Source organism: Phalaenopsis equestris, unplaced genomic scaffold (assembly GCF_001263595.1).
Source record: "Phalaenopsis equestris unplaced genomic scaffold, ASM126359v1 Scaffold000851, whole genome shotgun sequence".
Lineage (NCBI taxonomy): Eukaryota > Viridiplantae > Streptophyta > Magnoliopsida > Asparagales > Orchidaceae > Phalaenopsis > Phalaenopsis equestris.
This window is the reverse complement of record NW_018165291.1, coordinates 159504-176768: the sequence shown is the minus strand read 5'-3', so window position 1 is coordinate 176768 and position 17265 is coordinate 159504. Positions and strand designations below refer to the sequence as shown.

At 36.1% G+C, this 17265-nt stretch overlaps 1 protein-coding gene across 1 annotated transcript in view; it reads left to right on the top strand.

Moving 5' to 3' along the window:
- The window catches only part of LOC110031838 (histone-lysine N-methyltransferase EZ3-like), a 57719-nt gene that overhangs the window by 26769 nt on the left and 13685 nt on the right, over positions 1 to 17265 (top strand). Inside the window, 9 exon segments of the mRNA XM_020735252.1 lie at positions 6553 to 6637; positions 6861 to 7010; positions 7112 to 7159; positions 7240 to 7311; positions 13085 to 13271; positions 13340 to 13766; positions 14250 to 14400; positions 15115 to 15335; positions 15552 to 15683. Of these exon segments, the coding sequence (XP_020590911.1) occupies positions 6553 to 6637; positions 6861 to 7010; positions 7112 to 7159; positions 7240 to 7311; positions 13085 to 13271; positions 13340 to 13766; positions 14250 to 14400; positions 15115 to 15335; positions 15552 to 15683 (1473 nt within the window).

Genomic DNA, 17265 nt, shown 5'->3' with positions numbered 1-17265 from the left:
TCTTGAATTATGGAGGTCTCCATTGGAGTCTAAAGGCCTTCGTTTAAGTAGAACTAAAACTGAATACATGGAATGTAATTTTAGTAGTAATAGCTCTAGTGACAGAAGTGTGACTTTGGGTGATCAAATTATTAAAAGGTGTGAACGATTTAGATATCTTGGGTCCGTTGTCCAAAGCGATGGTGATATAGATGGGGATGTTAATAGTAGAATTCAAGTTGGTTGGTTGAAGTGGAGGAATGTTTCGGGCCATTTGTGTGATAGAAAAGTACCACTTAGACTGAAAGGAAAATTTTATAAAACGGTAGTGAGACATGCAATGCTCTATGGCGTTGAATGTTAGCCTTTAAAGAGAAGCATAATAATAAGTTAAGTGTTGACGAGATGAGAATGATTAGGTGGATGAGTGGCTTTACACTTAGAGACAAAATGCGGAATGAATATATTCGTGATAGGGTTGGTGTAGCTCCTGTGACAGACAAAATTAGAGAAAGTCGTCTTAGATGGTTTGGTCATATTAAACGTCGACCATTAGATGATCCGATTAGGAGAGTAGATGTTTTAAATTTGACTTGTGTTAAGAAAGACAGAGGTAGACCTAGGAAGACTTGGTCTTATTGTATTAAAAATGATCTTAATTTACTAGAACTAAATGAAAATATGACACTAAATAGGACGCAATGGAGAAAAAGGATTCATGTAGCCGACCCCACGTAGTGGGATTAAGGCTTTGTTGTTGTTTGATGTTTTTTATGAATATTTTAGTATGTTGATGATTTTATGAATATTTTAGTATGTTGATGATTTTAATGTATATCTATCGAGTGATAAGAGTGATTCTGACATTTGAATTTATAAATTCTTGTTTTGGTGGCTTGTCATGTTCTTATTTGGTAGAGGACATAAAGAGAGAGTGATTGATTGAATTGAACTTATTTTAAAGTGTTATGTTAGTATTTCTTATTTTTATGTTTGTATAACTATTCTTATTTTATGATTATTTTTTATGCACATTAATTTTGAGCAATATCGAACCACAAAATTTAAAAATTTATATATGTAAGGGCTTGGAGTTAATGCTCATCACCATAAATTTTTTTGCTGATATGCTTATTCATTGTTATTAATCTTGATTATATTCTATCATATGAATGAGTTAACAAATCTCCTTTTGTTTAGTTTAACTCTTTGGCTGGAGAAATTTTCATATGGAATTTCTCACCAACCACCTTGAAAGTTGATTGCATTTTTACTGAGGAATATTCCATTTAGCATTCTGAAGATCATATATTTTTGGCTCGTTGAAAGAATAAATTACTTGCAGATTGTACATGACTGATTCACATCAATTTGAAGGGCGTTGTCCATCAACTCGTGGAAGAATACTTGGGCTTTAAAGTTATGGAGAAGAAACTAAAGGGGTCTGGGGAATTGATTTGCACACCATTAGAGTTGTTAAGGATCTAATTTCAAGTTGAGTTGGGGTTGGCTTAAAATCGGCTCGTGACTTGTTATATTCAAACTCATGGAAGAATACTCGAAATTGTATCTAGCTCAACCAGTTTCGAAATCGAAATAAGCTGGTTCAAATTGAGTTATTTGGATCCATTTCAGCTTGAAATCAGTTTGATCTAGCTCAAATTCGAAAAGAGCGAGCTCAAGTTGTGTTATTTGGATCCGTTACACCTGGAAATCGGCTCACGACTTGTTATATTCAATTTTATTTAGCATTATGTATATAATTTTTATAAATAAAAAGTACTTTGAGCTGATCCATGTATGACTTGAATTTAACTAAAAAAAAATTGATCCATGTTTTCGGCCCATAGCTTGGCTCATTTATCTTGATCTAATCTAGATTCGAGCCAAAATTCAAAACAATTTTTGAGCAGTTAACAATCTTCGAGCTAAATTCACAGCTTTACACATCACGCGGATCAATCAAATGAAGCTAAATGTTTAATCATAAGAGTCTAATAAAGTACGCAAGCAAGCATCTAATCAATGGCCATCCTAAGAGTACCCTAGAAGAATTAATGGAATTTTTATTTTTATATAAATTTGACTTTTGAACTTAGGGAATATGTTTTGGTCGACCACTTAATAAATATTAGAAGATAAAATGAATTAATGGAATTTTTGTTAATGACGATACGATTCTTTTCCTCCCTCCAAAATTTGTTTCTTGTTGAATGATGATAGCTTGTGGTTCAATATAATATCTATAAATAGGGTTACTATCTGATGAAATCAATTATAGAATGATACAATTCCTTCATTTTTTTTTCTTAAATTTACACGTATACTAGATAAGTTTTAAATATTGACATATCTAACACCTAAACTTTCATATTTACATTTATGACACTTTGATGTCATAAAGCTATGTGTGTCTCACTTCTTAATGTATTAGTTATGAAAATATATAAGAATTATGTGGCATCTATGCGAATGGCCCAAACTTTTGTTAGTACTAGTTCACTTAACTTTACCTTTCCTTAGTGAGATGGGTGTTACGAGAGCACCTAGCCTAAGGGCAAACTTGTCTTTTGTACGCTTAAGGGCATTTTGTCTTTGCTTATTATTATTATTATTATTTTAATTATTATTAGGTATAAATATGCTATTATATCTAGGGTTAGGTTTTAAACGAGAATGAGTTGTGAGTCTTAGGTTTAGGGTTTGGGAGAGGTTTCTTACCTTTTGAATTGTAGGAATTGGGAGAGACCGCCTACCTCTCGAATCGTAGCTTTTATTTTGTATTGATTTACTTGAATTATTGCACTAAGAATTTCTGTTTGATCTAATTTCTATGAAAATCTATGTGGATTTCTACTTCAAATCGTATCAATTTGGTAGATCACCAGTCTTAGTGATAGATCCCTACGAGAAGAGAGAAGATGAGAAGGATTGTGTTGTATCGAGATCGGATCGCCCGAGGCAAGCTAGATTGCATTTCCTGTTAGTTGGACTGACGAGATCGAGGCTTACATCTGCACGATACAGCCGTGCCATCTACTCGATACAGTTATGCATTATAGTCGCGATCAAATCTGACTGGGAAGGCAACGGGAGGATCGACACTTACCAAGACCCGAAACTCACCACTTTCCGCTCCGCACTCACGTGAAGCAGTCGCCATTAGGGCTACTATGGGATCGCGGCTCACAGTGACGAGCCACAGCTTTTCTCATCGTGTTTGCAGGGAAAGCAACAAAGGGATCTTGGCATATCTTGAAAAAGCCGCGAGGGATCGCGGCGGACAGAGACCTGAAGATCCCATATTTTGGGTTTGCGCCAATCTATGCTCCTATATCGCAATGACAACAAAAAAAAAGTAGATGATATGGAGAAGAAATTGTAGGAAGAGATGAGTCAAATTAAATTTGTGATGGAAGAACAGTTTGCCAACATAGAGGAGATGTTCTCTTCTTTTGCCGACTGGAGGATCGATTCGAGAGCATAGGAGAAATTCAAGAGTTGCTAAATAGGCTCATTGTGATGCAATCCAAGAACCCGCCGACAGTTCATTTTGTAAACCCTAACCAAAGGTTGACTGGAGCATCTGTGACAAGATCTAAAGGAAAAGAGATTGAATGTGAGGAACATGAGGAGGAAAACATCCACCATCACTAACCTCCTCTCAGGGCTTCGATTAGGGGTGAATTAAAAATTTTTGTTGAAGGTTGTTGGGCCGAAACATGTAAAGGGGATTATGCCAGAGGTATGACGGAGCACGAAGAAGGGAGAGAAGTAAGGAGGGGATATGACTATGATCGAAGGAAGACGTTTTACTCTTGATACATGGGGGAATACAACGAAGGAAGTGGAAGTTGAGGTGGAGATGTTAGAGCTAGGAAGTTGAAGAGACCGATCTTTTAGAGGGAAGACGCACATGAATGGGTGTGTCAGACAGAGCTATACTTCACGTTGAATGGGTTAGATGGGGAGGAGAAACTCATGGCGATAGGATTGTGTTTGGAGGGGAAAGCCTTAACCTGGTTTCAGTGGAGGAAGGCTAGATACCCGATCCTTTCGTGGGATGTATTTAAGGATTGTTTGCTGGAACATTTCTGAGCTATTTGGAAAAGAGACCTACATGAGAAATTCTATGCCTTGTCTCAGGAGGGGACGATCATGAAATATAGAGAGAGATTTGAACTATTGTCGGGAGGACTATGAGGGATTTCTGAAGCAAGACTGGAATACAGTTTCATGAAGGATTTAAAGCCCGACATTCGGGTAGCATTTCGACTACTAAGAACATGGGGATTACGGGAGATGATGGAGCTAGCCCAGATGGTGGAAGACAAGAACCAGATGAACAAAGCCAACCAGAGCAAGACAAATGGAGCGTTGTACGGAATTACTGCAACCTTGATAATGCCAGAAGTTCAAACAATGGAAGTCCAAAGGGAGGCTGCATGAGACAAGAATAATGAACTACGATCAAGAGAAACACTTAAGCAACTTATAACGACATATTCGGGAGAAGTGAGCCAAGGAGTTATGTTTTTTATGTGATGAGAAGTTTACTCAAGGACATCGTTCCAAGGATCGAAGATTACATGTTCTCATAGTGTAGTACGAGAATGCAGATAATGATGAAATGGGTGAAAATATTGTTATGAGGGCGCCTAACCTAAGGGCAAACTTGTCTTTTGTACTCGTGAAGGCAATTTAGTCCTTTCTTATTATTATTATTGTTTGGTAAAAGTATGCTTGTGATAGAGTTGTGAGTCGTAGTTTTATGGTTTGAGAGAGATTGCCTACCTCTCAAATTGTAGGAATTGGGAGTGACCACCTACCTCTCAAATTGTAGGTGCTCATCTTTTGTATTTTATGAGTTGTTTGGATTATTGCAATAAGAATTTTTGTTATCCCTAATTTTTACGAAAATCTATGTGGATTTCTACGCCGAATTATATCAATGGGTTGTTTATCTTGTATGTATTTTCTAACATTTTTTCATACTATTTTTCATTCACCCTCGCACTTCTGTCTACATCGCAACCAACATATACACCCAGCCATCAGCCTCTGCAGCCTTCAAATCAACTCCAAAACCTTCCTTTTAACTTTTTGGCAATCTTGGGTTGACAAGTACCTAGTCTTGTTTCTCGAAACACCTCAAGGCCTTGAACCCCACAAAAGCCCACCAACTACTCCATAAGTTCAGATCATGAAATCGCATCATTTCTTCCCGTTTATGCCATTTACCACTTAAAACTCATTTCCGAAAAGGGATTTCAAATCAGCTGCAATTAGTCTAATTTGGGCTATTTTTGATCTTCTTTTCACCATACCCCTTTAAAGGCTTGACTTTTTTTATCATTTACTTTAGGTCACAAGTTAATATTCTAAGAGTTAATATTCTAAGATAGTCATCTTTAATAAATTTTAGCTATTTACACCATTTAAAATCTATTTCTTAAAGTGATCTTCTAAATCGACATAAATTAGTGTATTCTGGATTAGTCTTGATGTTACTTATTCAAATCCCTCTAAACTCTAGATCACATCCTAAAATATTATAGACTAAAGACCCATAGTCATTTGCAGCCATAATCCTACTAAATATCCTTCCACTTTCATCCGATATACCATAGGATTGAGCAAAACCCTTTTGAATTTAAGGATAATCCTGCACTCTCGAACACCAAGGAGCTACACAAGATATGCTGCCCTAGGCACAGGTTACACTTTCTGGCACCTTCTTCAATTTCTCTTTCCATTCATCTCCCTGCGTATTCTGAGCTTTTCATTTTCCTATTTTTATAGGAAACGTTAGCTAATTTATCGAAGTAATTATTTTGTATATCTGCTTTGAGGATTCTATCATCAGAGTTGATAATTCATGATGTTCTAGCTAGATTTCCTTTTTGATTCAATCAAACTAGCTTCTTTGATCATCAATTTTATGAATTTAACAAGTTCCTTGAATCGGAAATAACTATACTTGTTCCCTGTACTTGAAGATTGGTATTGTCTAATTGTTGCAAAGCTACAGAGCTTAAATTAAAATAAAAATAGGAGTTAAGCTTATCATTACATTTTAGTAGAGTAAATCACCCTAAATTTTATACCTACTCAAATGGGAAAATTTTTTTCCTTCATTTACTTTATAGATAGCCAAACAATTTTGAGAAATAAGAGTGCACTGCATTCACTTAAGTATGATTTTTCATATGAATGCTTGCAACCAAATGTCCCCTGCTATAGTCCAAACTTGATCATGTATGGAGTTTTAGACCATATTATTCTAGATTTGCGTAAGAGATGTCCTAGATTCTACGAAGTCTTACATCATCATCTATAGGAGCATCAGTCAAATGGTAGTTTTTTTTTTATAAGGAGAAAATTATATTCTTTGTAGTTGCTTTTTTCTTGAGCTCAAAATTATATTCTTTGTAGTTGCTTTTTTCTTGAGCATGATTGCTCATCTCGATGTTTGCTATTCCGGGGTAATCAGTATCACCAGTTATCTCTGTTCTTATTTTTTAACTTTCTAATGAAAACATAAAGTGTTATTTGACATTATCATATTTGCAGGAAGGCAATTGAGGAATTTGGTTTAAATCAAGAAGTCATGCACATCCTTTGTCACTCCATTGAAGCCTTCCCTGAGGAAATCCAGGTAACCAAATTTTCCTTAAAAGAAAATAAATTTTATATTGCACATGATCAACCATTACCAATGCAATTATCCTGACAATTAACTGATAGCGTAGTCCAAATCCAGTTTAGAAGTGGTGAAGGGTTTCTAATCTTAAATTTGCATTAGCATGCCTATCAGTAGTTCAAATATTGTATTTTTCACCCACTCACCTTACGTATCATATCCCCCTATTTATATGCAGGAAAGATACAAGGCTCTCTTAGAAAAGTACAATAAAAATAATGAGAGGAAGGCTGATGTTTCAAGTGAGTTCGAGCCTAAATCACTTCTTGATAAGACTCTTAACGCTGCTTTGGATTCCTTTGATAATCTATTCTGTCGACGATGTTTGGTACTTTTCTTTTGTTTATTCTAATCTTTCTTTAGAAGGATGGTGCTATGATTTTATTGTTTTTATGATTTTACTCATCACTAGTAATATTTTTTCAACAGATATTTGACTGCCGTCTCCATGGTTGTTCTCAAAATCTTATCACTGCAGTGAGTTGGTCATTCGATGATTGTTATTTATAATACTGATGAAGTGTTTGCTGTTTTAATTGTGTCCTTTTCTTTGACAGAGTGAAAAACAGCCATATGGATCTGATCCGGAAGAAAGTGGGAAACCCTGCAGTAAACATTGCTATCTCAGAGTATGGCTTTTATGTTTAACTATGAGTGATGCAGAGCATTTCTTTTTCTTATGTTCAAATTTACATTCGGCGCATATAAAATTTTCTATTGTGTGCTAGAAATGTGCCACTTAGACTAAACGGAAAATTTTATGAGATGGTGATGAGATATGTAATGGAGATCTGTAATGCTCTATGGCATAGAATGTTGGCCTTTAAAAGAGAAACATAAAACAAAGTTAAGTGTTGCCGAGATGAGAATGCTTAGGTGGACGAGTGGCTTGACACTTAGTGACAAAATACAAAATGAATATATCTGTGATAAGGTTTGTGTAGCTCTAGTGGTGGACAAAATTAGAGAGTAGTCTTAGATGGTTTGGTCAGATTAAACGACTATCTGATGATCTGGTTAGGAGAGTTAATGTTCTAGATTTGACTTATGTTAAAGTTGGCAGATGTAGACCTAGAATGACTTGGGCATATTGTATAAAAAATGATCTTATTTTATTAGAATTAAATGAAAATATGAATGCAATGGGGAAGAAAGGATTCATTTAGCCGACCACACTTTGTGCGATAAAGGCTTTTTGTTATTGCTGTTGTTGCAGGTAAAATTTCCTGGATATACTCAGCTTGTATGAGTTAATTTGTGCAATATTATTTCATGAATATCATCCTATGTTTGTTGAAGTATATAACACTTATATATTGAGATGTGGGGCATGCATGGGGAGCTAGACCATCCTTGGGACGGAATTGCAGCGCCCCCCTCCCCCACTCCTATCTGTCTACTATATTTGTGTGTGTTTGCTGATTTAGAGTTATTCTTATTTTTGGGTTTTAGATTTCTTCATGCAGGCATCTTCCCTTGCTAGGTCTGTATCTGAGACAGGTGGTGCTATGATTGTATCATGCTCCGAGATGGTTTTTATCTCCTCGACTCCCTCCTGCTGGGCCCGTCGACCAACCGTGAGCAGGAATTACCGTCCTCTTCCCATTCCCTCCCATCTATCTATTATATATTTTTTTCTTTGCTAAAATATGGTTATTCTTGTTTTTGGCTTTTAGATTTCTACATGCATCTTCCCTTGCTAGGGTTGTATTCGAGATAGGTGGTGCTCCGGTTGTATCCTGCTTCAAGATGGTGTTTATCTCTTTAACTCCTCCATTTCCTTTCTCCTTGCCTCTTGTCGCCGGTCATTTCTCCTCTGTTTCCTAACCCAACCACTGCCCACTTCTTCCCTGTTTCCTGACCTAGCCGTCACCCCCTTTTCATCCTATTTTCTAACCTAGAAGCGAGTCGCTCACTCCTTGGGCCCCTCTTTCCCCGTCCCAGACATCAGGCACCCACAACTTTCCTTCCTCTTCCAGCTGTCTAAACCTTACCCTCTCTCACTTCATCCCTCAACCACAACACCAAAATCACCGCTATCCCTAGATCTTCCTGCTCGGCCTAAGTTGGATATTGCTGTTATTGTGTTTTCTAGCCCCTTTTGATTTTTGATTGTAATATGATTTTTTTTAGCAATAGTATTTGTGTCTGATTTGTTGTTGAGCTAATTTCGATATCATTTGATATCAAAGCTAGCCTGATCCTAATTCTATTTTAGGTTTTCCTAGCATCCACCTTACCCTTCGATCATTTTTTTTATTCTCAACCACTCCTTCCAAACCCAAACCCTAATTATGTCACCACAAAGATACATGCTGGAAACTACAGGTAAAGATAATGAGGTGTATAACACAGTGGTGGCGTTAGTTTCAAGGGCCACTTTCATTTAGTCAATTTTGGATGCTTCTGTGGCACTGACATTAGTCCTACTAGAGGGAACTAAGGAGAATGAGATATCGACACCATGATGGCCGCTACAGCAGGACTTCCAGGATGTGATGATCAACAATCTTCCAGGGGGACTAACACCACTGAGGGACATTCAACACACCATAGATCTCATACTAGGATCAGTATTATCGAATCGACCTGACCTACAGATTGAAACCTGTGGAGTACGAGGAGTTGCAGCGACAGGTAGAGGATCTCATTGAAGAGGGTTGGTCAGAGAGCCTATGTGTTGTCCCCATCCTAATGTTACCTTATAAGGACGGTTCATGATTAATGAGCATTGATAGTAGGTCCATCAACAAGATTACCATCAAGTACGGATTTTTAATACCTCACCTGGAAGATCTCTTGGACCAGTTGCACGAAGCCACCATCTTTTTCAAGGTCGATTTATGCAGTTGGTTTCAAAAGATCCAGATGAGACTAGGAGAAGAGTGGAAGATCACATTCAAGACACGAGATGGTTTATACGAGTGGACTGTTATGCCCTTCAGCTTGACGTGCACAATATTTTTATGAGGTTGATGAATTAGGTATTCCGGGTTCACATTGGGAAATTTTGGTCTATTTTGATGACATTCTAGTGTATAACCGATCTGAGGAGGAATCCTTACAACAAATGAGGGCAGTGTTCGAGGTATTGCCTAGAGAAATTATATGCCTATCTAAAGAAGTGTCACTTCATGACAGTGTAGGTATACTGTTTGAGTTATATCGTGTCTAGTACAAACATTCAGATTGATCCGACGAAAATTAAGGCCATTGTGAGTTGGATTGCACCACATTTGTTCACCGAGCTCAGGTACTTTATGGGACTGGCGCCTTTTTATAGGTGATTCATTAGGAGCTTCAGTACCATCACCGCCCCACCAACAGATCTTTTTAAGAGAGATAAATTCCAGTGGACAAAGGTAACTCAGAATGGTTTCAATGTGCTCAAGGAGAAGGTGACCCAAGCACCAATCTTGGCACCACCGGACTTCCACTAGCTGTTCAAGGTAGAGCGTGAAACATCCGACATGGGGATAACAACTGTGTTGAGCTAGAGCGGTCACCCCATTTCTTTTTTTGGTGAGAAATTGAATGATTCCAAAGGAAGTACTTGATCTACGACAATGAGTTTTATGCTATTGTGCGAGCTCTTGAGCACTGGAGCCATTACCTGCAGAAAGTGAGTTCTTGCTATTCACGGGGCACGAAGCCTTGAAATTCTTGAACAAATAGAGTAAATTGAAGAGCCAACACACAACTTGGGCGGAGTTCTTGACATTGTTCTAATTTGTGCTTAAGCAAAAGGCAGGGAGTCAAAAGCCTGTAGTAGATGCGTTGAGCTTCCGTTACTTGCTGATCACTGCGATGTAGGCTCGCCTCATGGGTTTGAGGTAGTATAGGAACTTTACTAGACAAACAAGGATTTTGGGAAAATCTAGAAGAAGTGTCAGGATAAGCCTATCGGGTAATATTACAGAGCTGATGGATACTTGTTCTACCAGGGTAAGCTGTGCATTCCTAGATTTTCGTTGAGGGAATCCAAATGTTCAGGAAAGCATCAGTGGAGGATTTACCAGGCATTTGGGCAGGGAAAAGGCTCTCACACCCGTGGGAGAACACTTCTTTTGACCTCGATTAGTGAGAGATGTAGAGCGACGCATCAGACAATGCTGGATTTGCCATGTAGCCAAAACTTGGGGGCAAAATGTAGGCATATACCTTATTACCAGTACCAGATGTATCATGGGTGGACGTTAGCATGGACTTTGTGGTGGGACTTCTAAGGACATAGTGGTACAAGGACTCAATCTCAGGTGGCTGAAATGGGTTGGGAGTGGTTCAAACGACAAAAGGAGGGGTTGGAATCACGTTGGCAGTGAAGCGGAGGACTGAAACAATGAGGGCAGCAAGTGGGGTGTCAACTAGAGCGGGGAGGCGTGAAGTGAAAAGCTGGAACAACTAGGGGATAGCAGAAATATTGTGGGTTTGTTGTTTTCTGGATGTTGACAACGGAAGGGTGAAGCTGGGGACAACAGGACAACAAGACGAGGCTGTTCGGGATGGTGGAAGCGAGCAAGAAGGGCTGGAATGGGAAGACTGCGGTGAAAACGTCAAACGAGTGTTGTTCGACGGGGATTCAACGATGGAGGTTGGCCGGGAGCATCGTGAAGAAGATGTGGAAGGGGATATAGATGATAACCTCTGCCTCTGAAGAGGGACAGCTGGGACACCACCCAATCTCTTGGATACAACCTTCGAAGCGAGAAGAACATACACTGATACCTGTCCTAAAAAAAAACTCACGAAAAACTAACCTAAAATATCATGAATACAAATATAGATATTAATAGGATAACGAGGCGTGAGCCCCTCTACTTGAAAGAGGCGGTTCTCTCATTTAGAATAGCCGACTGGCTCTCCCAGTGCTTGGGCTAAATCGGTTCAAGCCATCTCTGCTTCCTGCTTTGCTCCAAATACATGGGATAGAACTCCCATCTCCTGCGTCCTCCTTGTTGGGCTCCAATGTCTATTATGCCGATATCTTTAATAATGGTTGAGAAAAGGCCTAGAAAGGATACTCTAATTGAGTTTATTTGATGCTTGTTTTTTATTGATGGCATAGGTTTAGTTTATGGATTTTATTGAAATAAGTGAAAATTTTGATCATCGATGAAATATTTAGAAGACGAGGATCATATAATTAGTAAAAGAAAGATTGAGAATATGATATGCAATTTTTATTTATGTTTTCTATCAATAATCATTAGTCAATATTATTAGAATAAAGTAATGGCTTATGGCTTGGTTGGTTTAAGTATCTTGAATCAATTTTGCAAAAGTATTTAACATAGGTAAGGACATACCTTCGAAATTTATGCCTATATGGTTAAATGATGTGCCTTTGAGTATATTGTGCGTTTGATTGTTATTATTCATAAGTGTGAGTTCTTTTCGCTGATGTTTGGAAGTAATTTAACTGGGTTTCAAATATGAATTCTCGTAGAAAATGAATGAAAGTGATTTCTTATTTCTTACGCTTACCTTCATAAAGGTGAGAAGTTTCATTTAGTAGAGCTTGGGATTCACATCCAGTTTGTTTTTTTTTTATCAAATACCAATAAATAATATAAAAATAAAGATGGTTGAAATATTACCTTTATTATTAATATTATAAAAATAATGTAAAATTAATGACTTGATTGGCAAAATTGAAATAAACTAAATTCACAAGAAAAGTGGTTTCTTGCAAAACAAATGAATATCTTTGAAACTAACTTATAGGTCTCTATTCTAACCACTTCCAAGCAATTGAACTGAAACAAGCCATTCCAAAGAAAATTTCATGGTGACAAAAAGAGAATAGTAATAATAATAATAATAAAAAATTAATTGTAATTTTGCTTGTTGTCTAATAGGAACTTGAGCTTTAGGCAGAAGTTATGGTTAGCCATGCTGAGTATGGTAGCAATAAAAATGTTAAAATGAATGCGTGAAATAGCTATAGGGATGAGAGCAGATTATATTGGAGGGACATGAGAGCCGCATGATAAGGTAATAAATTGATGTGGTTTAGGCATGTATATTGAAGTTCAAGAAATGCAGGGATAAGTTAGTTATATATAATAAATATTAAAGAATAAGGAAGAAAAATAGTAAGGCTGAATATATCATGGGTGTATGTTATGCAGAATGATTTGCGCAAAATCAAATTTTATAGCTTTCTAGGAACAATTTTAATAGAGAATGAGGATTCATCAAGCCAACCTGGAATAGATGGATGAGGCTAATAATGATGATGATAATGAAGTTAATTAATTTCTTATAGTGTATCATATCAAATGAATAGCAGTGGTTTGTCTGGCTATATGGGCTCATCCATGAATTGTTCTTTTGCTTATATGAAGAGTTCATGGTCTCGTACTAAATTCGGTTGCTAATTTATTCTCTAACAATTTGCAGAAAGGAGAAAAGGAGGAAGTTCCATTTCCTATTGAAAAGGACTCGAAGCAAATTAAGAAAATGGAATCTGCTTCACCCTCTGAATCCGAAGATTCAAATCCGGATGATGATATCACAAATATAACACCATCTACTGGGCTATGCTCTGATGTCAATAGATTGGCCATTGTTTCTTCAGAGTCAGTTGGTAATAAAACGCATCATACTGTTTGTGCAATAGAGAAAATGTCCCTGATTTTCCTTTAAAAGCTTTAGTTAATGTAGGTAAGCGAAAGAACTTGAAACAGGAGAATATGGCATTGGAAAAACCTCAAACTTCTGGAAAACATGATGGTCCTGTTGATAAAAAGCAGAAAAAGATATCAGAATCAGATTTTTCTCCACCGAGTAGAGAGATAGATATGTTACATACAAATATCACCTCACGTACTGATACCAAATGCCAAGGCGGGGCTGCAAATTATGAGCTGCTTCAACACGAATCTAATGAATATCTATCTCTAACTAAAGATGATCATGGTAATGAATATGGTACCAACATTAAGGACTCAGAAGTAAATAGGAAGACTGAAGTTTCCCTTTCAAAGAGCTTTTCCAGTTTCAGCAGGGAGCAGACCTGTGGTTGGAGTGTAATTGAGAAAGATCTTTATCTAAAGGGCATAGAAATATTTGGGAAGAACAGGTGCTTCATTTCTATCTATGAGTATCATGTTGGTTGCTATCACAGTTAAACAATTATTTTAACAAATCTATATCAATTTTTAAACAATTCTCTTATATTAATGTTTGGCGGTATCTTTGAAGTGGATGACACAAATATCCGTGCAGTGAACGGTTTCTCTCATATGCTTTTATAGTAAATATTCTATAATTTCTCCAAGAAAGAAAAGCATTTAGCTAATTTTTAGATCATTCAGTACAAATGCTTTAAAGTTAGTTACGTTTTTGAAATTAAAGCTGGTTTGACTCGTATAGATTGTTGTACGAAAGCAATATGAGGGATTGGAACTGAATTGAAATGATCTGTATAACTCCATGAATGATAATTGAATTATAGTTTTGAAATTGTTTGCCGATCACATTGTTGCTATTATTTGTTGGTATACTCATGCGGACATCGACACAGCTCATTCTTTTTTTTTCCCCTTGCTTTTTGACTCTGCAGTTGCCTTATCGCAAGAAACCTACTTTCGGGACTAAAGACATGCATTGAGGTGTCAAAATACATGTTCAATGATGGGGCATCATTGCAGACCAGACCTTTATCAAGTAGTTCGTGCATGGAAGATAGTGGAAGATGTGATCATGCTGTAACAGTGCGTTATAATTCTTTATTATTATTTTTATCACTATTTTCTTAAAGTCTAAAATCATAATTGCAAACTGCTGAGCCCTTTATTTATTTAATACATGCAACTTAAGAGCTTGCTTGACTGGAAGAATTAGGTATATGCAGCTATTAGTTAACGAAGAATATGAGTTTAAAAAATATTTATCAAATAACAAATTTTAGTCCATGTCAATTCCTGCTTATGTGAAGCAAGCTCTGCCGTTCAAAATGCAAGGTAAATATTACGTGAGAAATTCTTATGGTCATGCTAGCTTTTTTTTTTTTTTTTTTTTTTTTTTTTTTGAAAGTGAGTGGCCATTTGTGCGTCTGCATATCAGTTGCAAGGCAAAAAGCTTACACGTAATTATACTTTTTCAGATATTTATTTTGTCACAATACTAACTGCTTTTCTTTTACATCAAGGTGCATATTGGCCACTACAGAAAATTGTTGATAAGTCGATACATCCAATATTATGGCAGTTAATTTGTTGTGTTTTACATAATTCAATTTGAGCTGTAAACATAGAGTTTCTAATTTTACAGAGGGCATGCAAAATGTACCCTTATCTTCAACCTTTAGCATCTGATTCAATTTATCAAAAAAACTTTGTTTTCTTTTAAATTTTCTGATCATGAAATAGTCGTGTATGAGTTGATTCTTTTCTTGTTATTGGATTTTTTTCTTTTTTTTTTGATAGGAGCATGATATGCCAGCTAGGACAAAGATCTGGCGTAAGAGGGGCAGAGCTAGGAAGCTGAAATATACATGGAAAACTACTGGCCATCCATCAATTCGGAAAAGAATAGGTGATGGGAAGCAGCAACCATGTAAACAATTTACACCCTGTGGTTGCCAGCAAATGTGTGGGAAGCAATGCTCTTGTATGGAAAATGGAACCTGCTGTGAAAAGTACTGCGGGTATGTGCCAAAGCATAATTTATATGCAATACTAGTTTTTTAATTCACTTTAGATTTATGTTTCATATTATGATTAACAAGAGAAAGAATATTCTCGTTATGTACATCTGCTTTGTGTTCTAGCTAAATATTTATAGGTGAAACATGGTTGTTTTTTATTTTTTATTTTTTGAGTATGCTGCTTAGAGTTCATGCAATATTCGTCTAATTTCTCAGGTGTTCTAAGAGCTGCAAAAATCGCTTTAGAGGATGCCACTGTGCGAAGAGCCAATGTAGAAGCCGACAGTGTCCTTGTTTTGCTGCTGGTCGTGAATGTGATCCTGATGTCTGCCGAAATTGTTGGGTCAGGTAAAGTAGTAACTTTTGGTTTCTTTCTTCAAGATGCAGCATTGATTGATTATGCTAGAGTTTTATTTTGACTGTGTTCATGGATGAAAAGATGTTTACAATGTGATGATGTAATTTTTATTTATTTTTAGTTTGAAATAGAAATTTTCATTTTTTAGAGTTTTTGATTGTGTTCATTGAGTTAAAAATCAGTATTAATTGCTAACTACAACCAATCAAATAAAATCATTTTTTTTTTCAAAATTTATTTTCTAACTCCAAACTACCATGTGAACCGTGAGACAATCTAGCACTTCTGTTTATGCTCACTACCAAACATGGGTCTTTATACTGAATTCTATGTTCAATTCTTTAAATTCTTTCTTTTTAGCTTACTTTTTTTCCTCTTTTTATTTTTTTTTTAAATTACTCATGCTGAATTAATGCACTGGTTGAATGTTGATAAGTTTAACACCTATTTGAGATGATAATGGATTTTTTCCACATGCTTTTTCTGAAAAAAATAGTAAAATAAATAAATTACATGACCGAACTATACACGCCGTCTTTATGATATTGACTGCATTAGCATTGCTATTTGAAGAAAAAATAATGATAAAAACTCTCAAGAATCTTTTGACATTCTTTATACGAAATGGGAAAACATGACAAAATATGAATAAATCAAAAAGGAGGGAAAAATAATTAGGGGCAAGTGATCCCATAGAAAAGTACATGAATCATAATCCGAAGGCTATAGAGAATCAAATCCAATGATATGAAGTCTTGGTACCTGCGGCTCAAGTTCTTTTTTATAACTGGAGTGGCAAAATTTTAATATTCCCTGTCAAATTGAATATAGAGATCTGTCATTCTAAGTTTGCCAATGATATTTTTATATGCTAGGTTGCAAATTCATTTAGTAAATATGTTCCCTGTTGGCACATACAACATACCAATCAGATAATCAAACCATTTTCAAAATTTTCTTTTATAAAGTGTCTATCAAAATCAACGTTCTTGGTTTGATCATGTTGTACAACATTGTGTGCAGTAATGATTGCTGATTTGCTATCACATTATTTTTTCATTTGCTCTTTCTACATGATTTTTAAATTCTCTACTATGATTTTGCTCCATAGAAACATAAATTTCTTGAGAAATGGTTAAAAATGACTTCAACACTGGATCTTGAAATCACAAAATTTTCTTGCTTTTTCAAGCTAGAGATTTTCTCCTAAAAATCAACAATAACCTAAAATAGATCCTTTATTCATGAGCGATCTAACATAATCCGCATCTATATATTTTTTTTCAATTTGCAGGGAATCGTGTACTTTTTATAAATATCCTTTCTCTAGGCTCGATTTGAGAATCTGAGAATTCTATAGGCGGTTTGAAGATGTGACTCTTTAGGTTTATACATGAATTGACTAACAAACTTATTTCGAACTCAATATTAGGACGAATGTGGGATAAATAGATTAGTTTTCCTATAAATTATTTATATTTTCCTTTATCTATGTCAGTTCCATTTTTGTGAAGTTTCAATTTCTACCTTGGTTCAGTTGGAGTTTCATATGATTGCACTTCATTTTAGTCT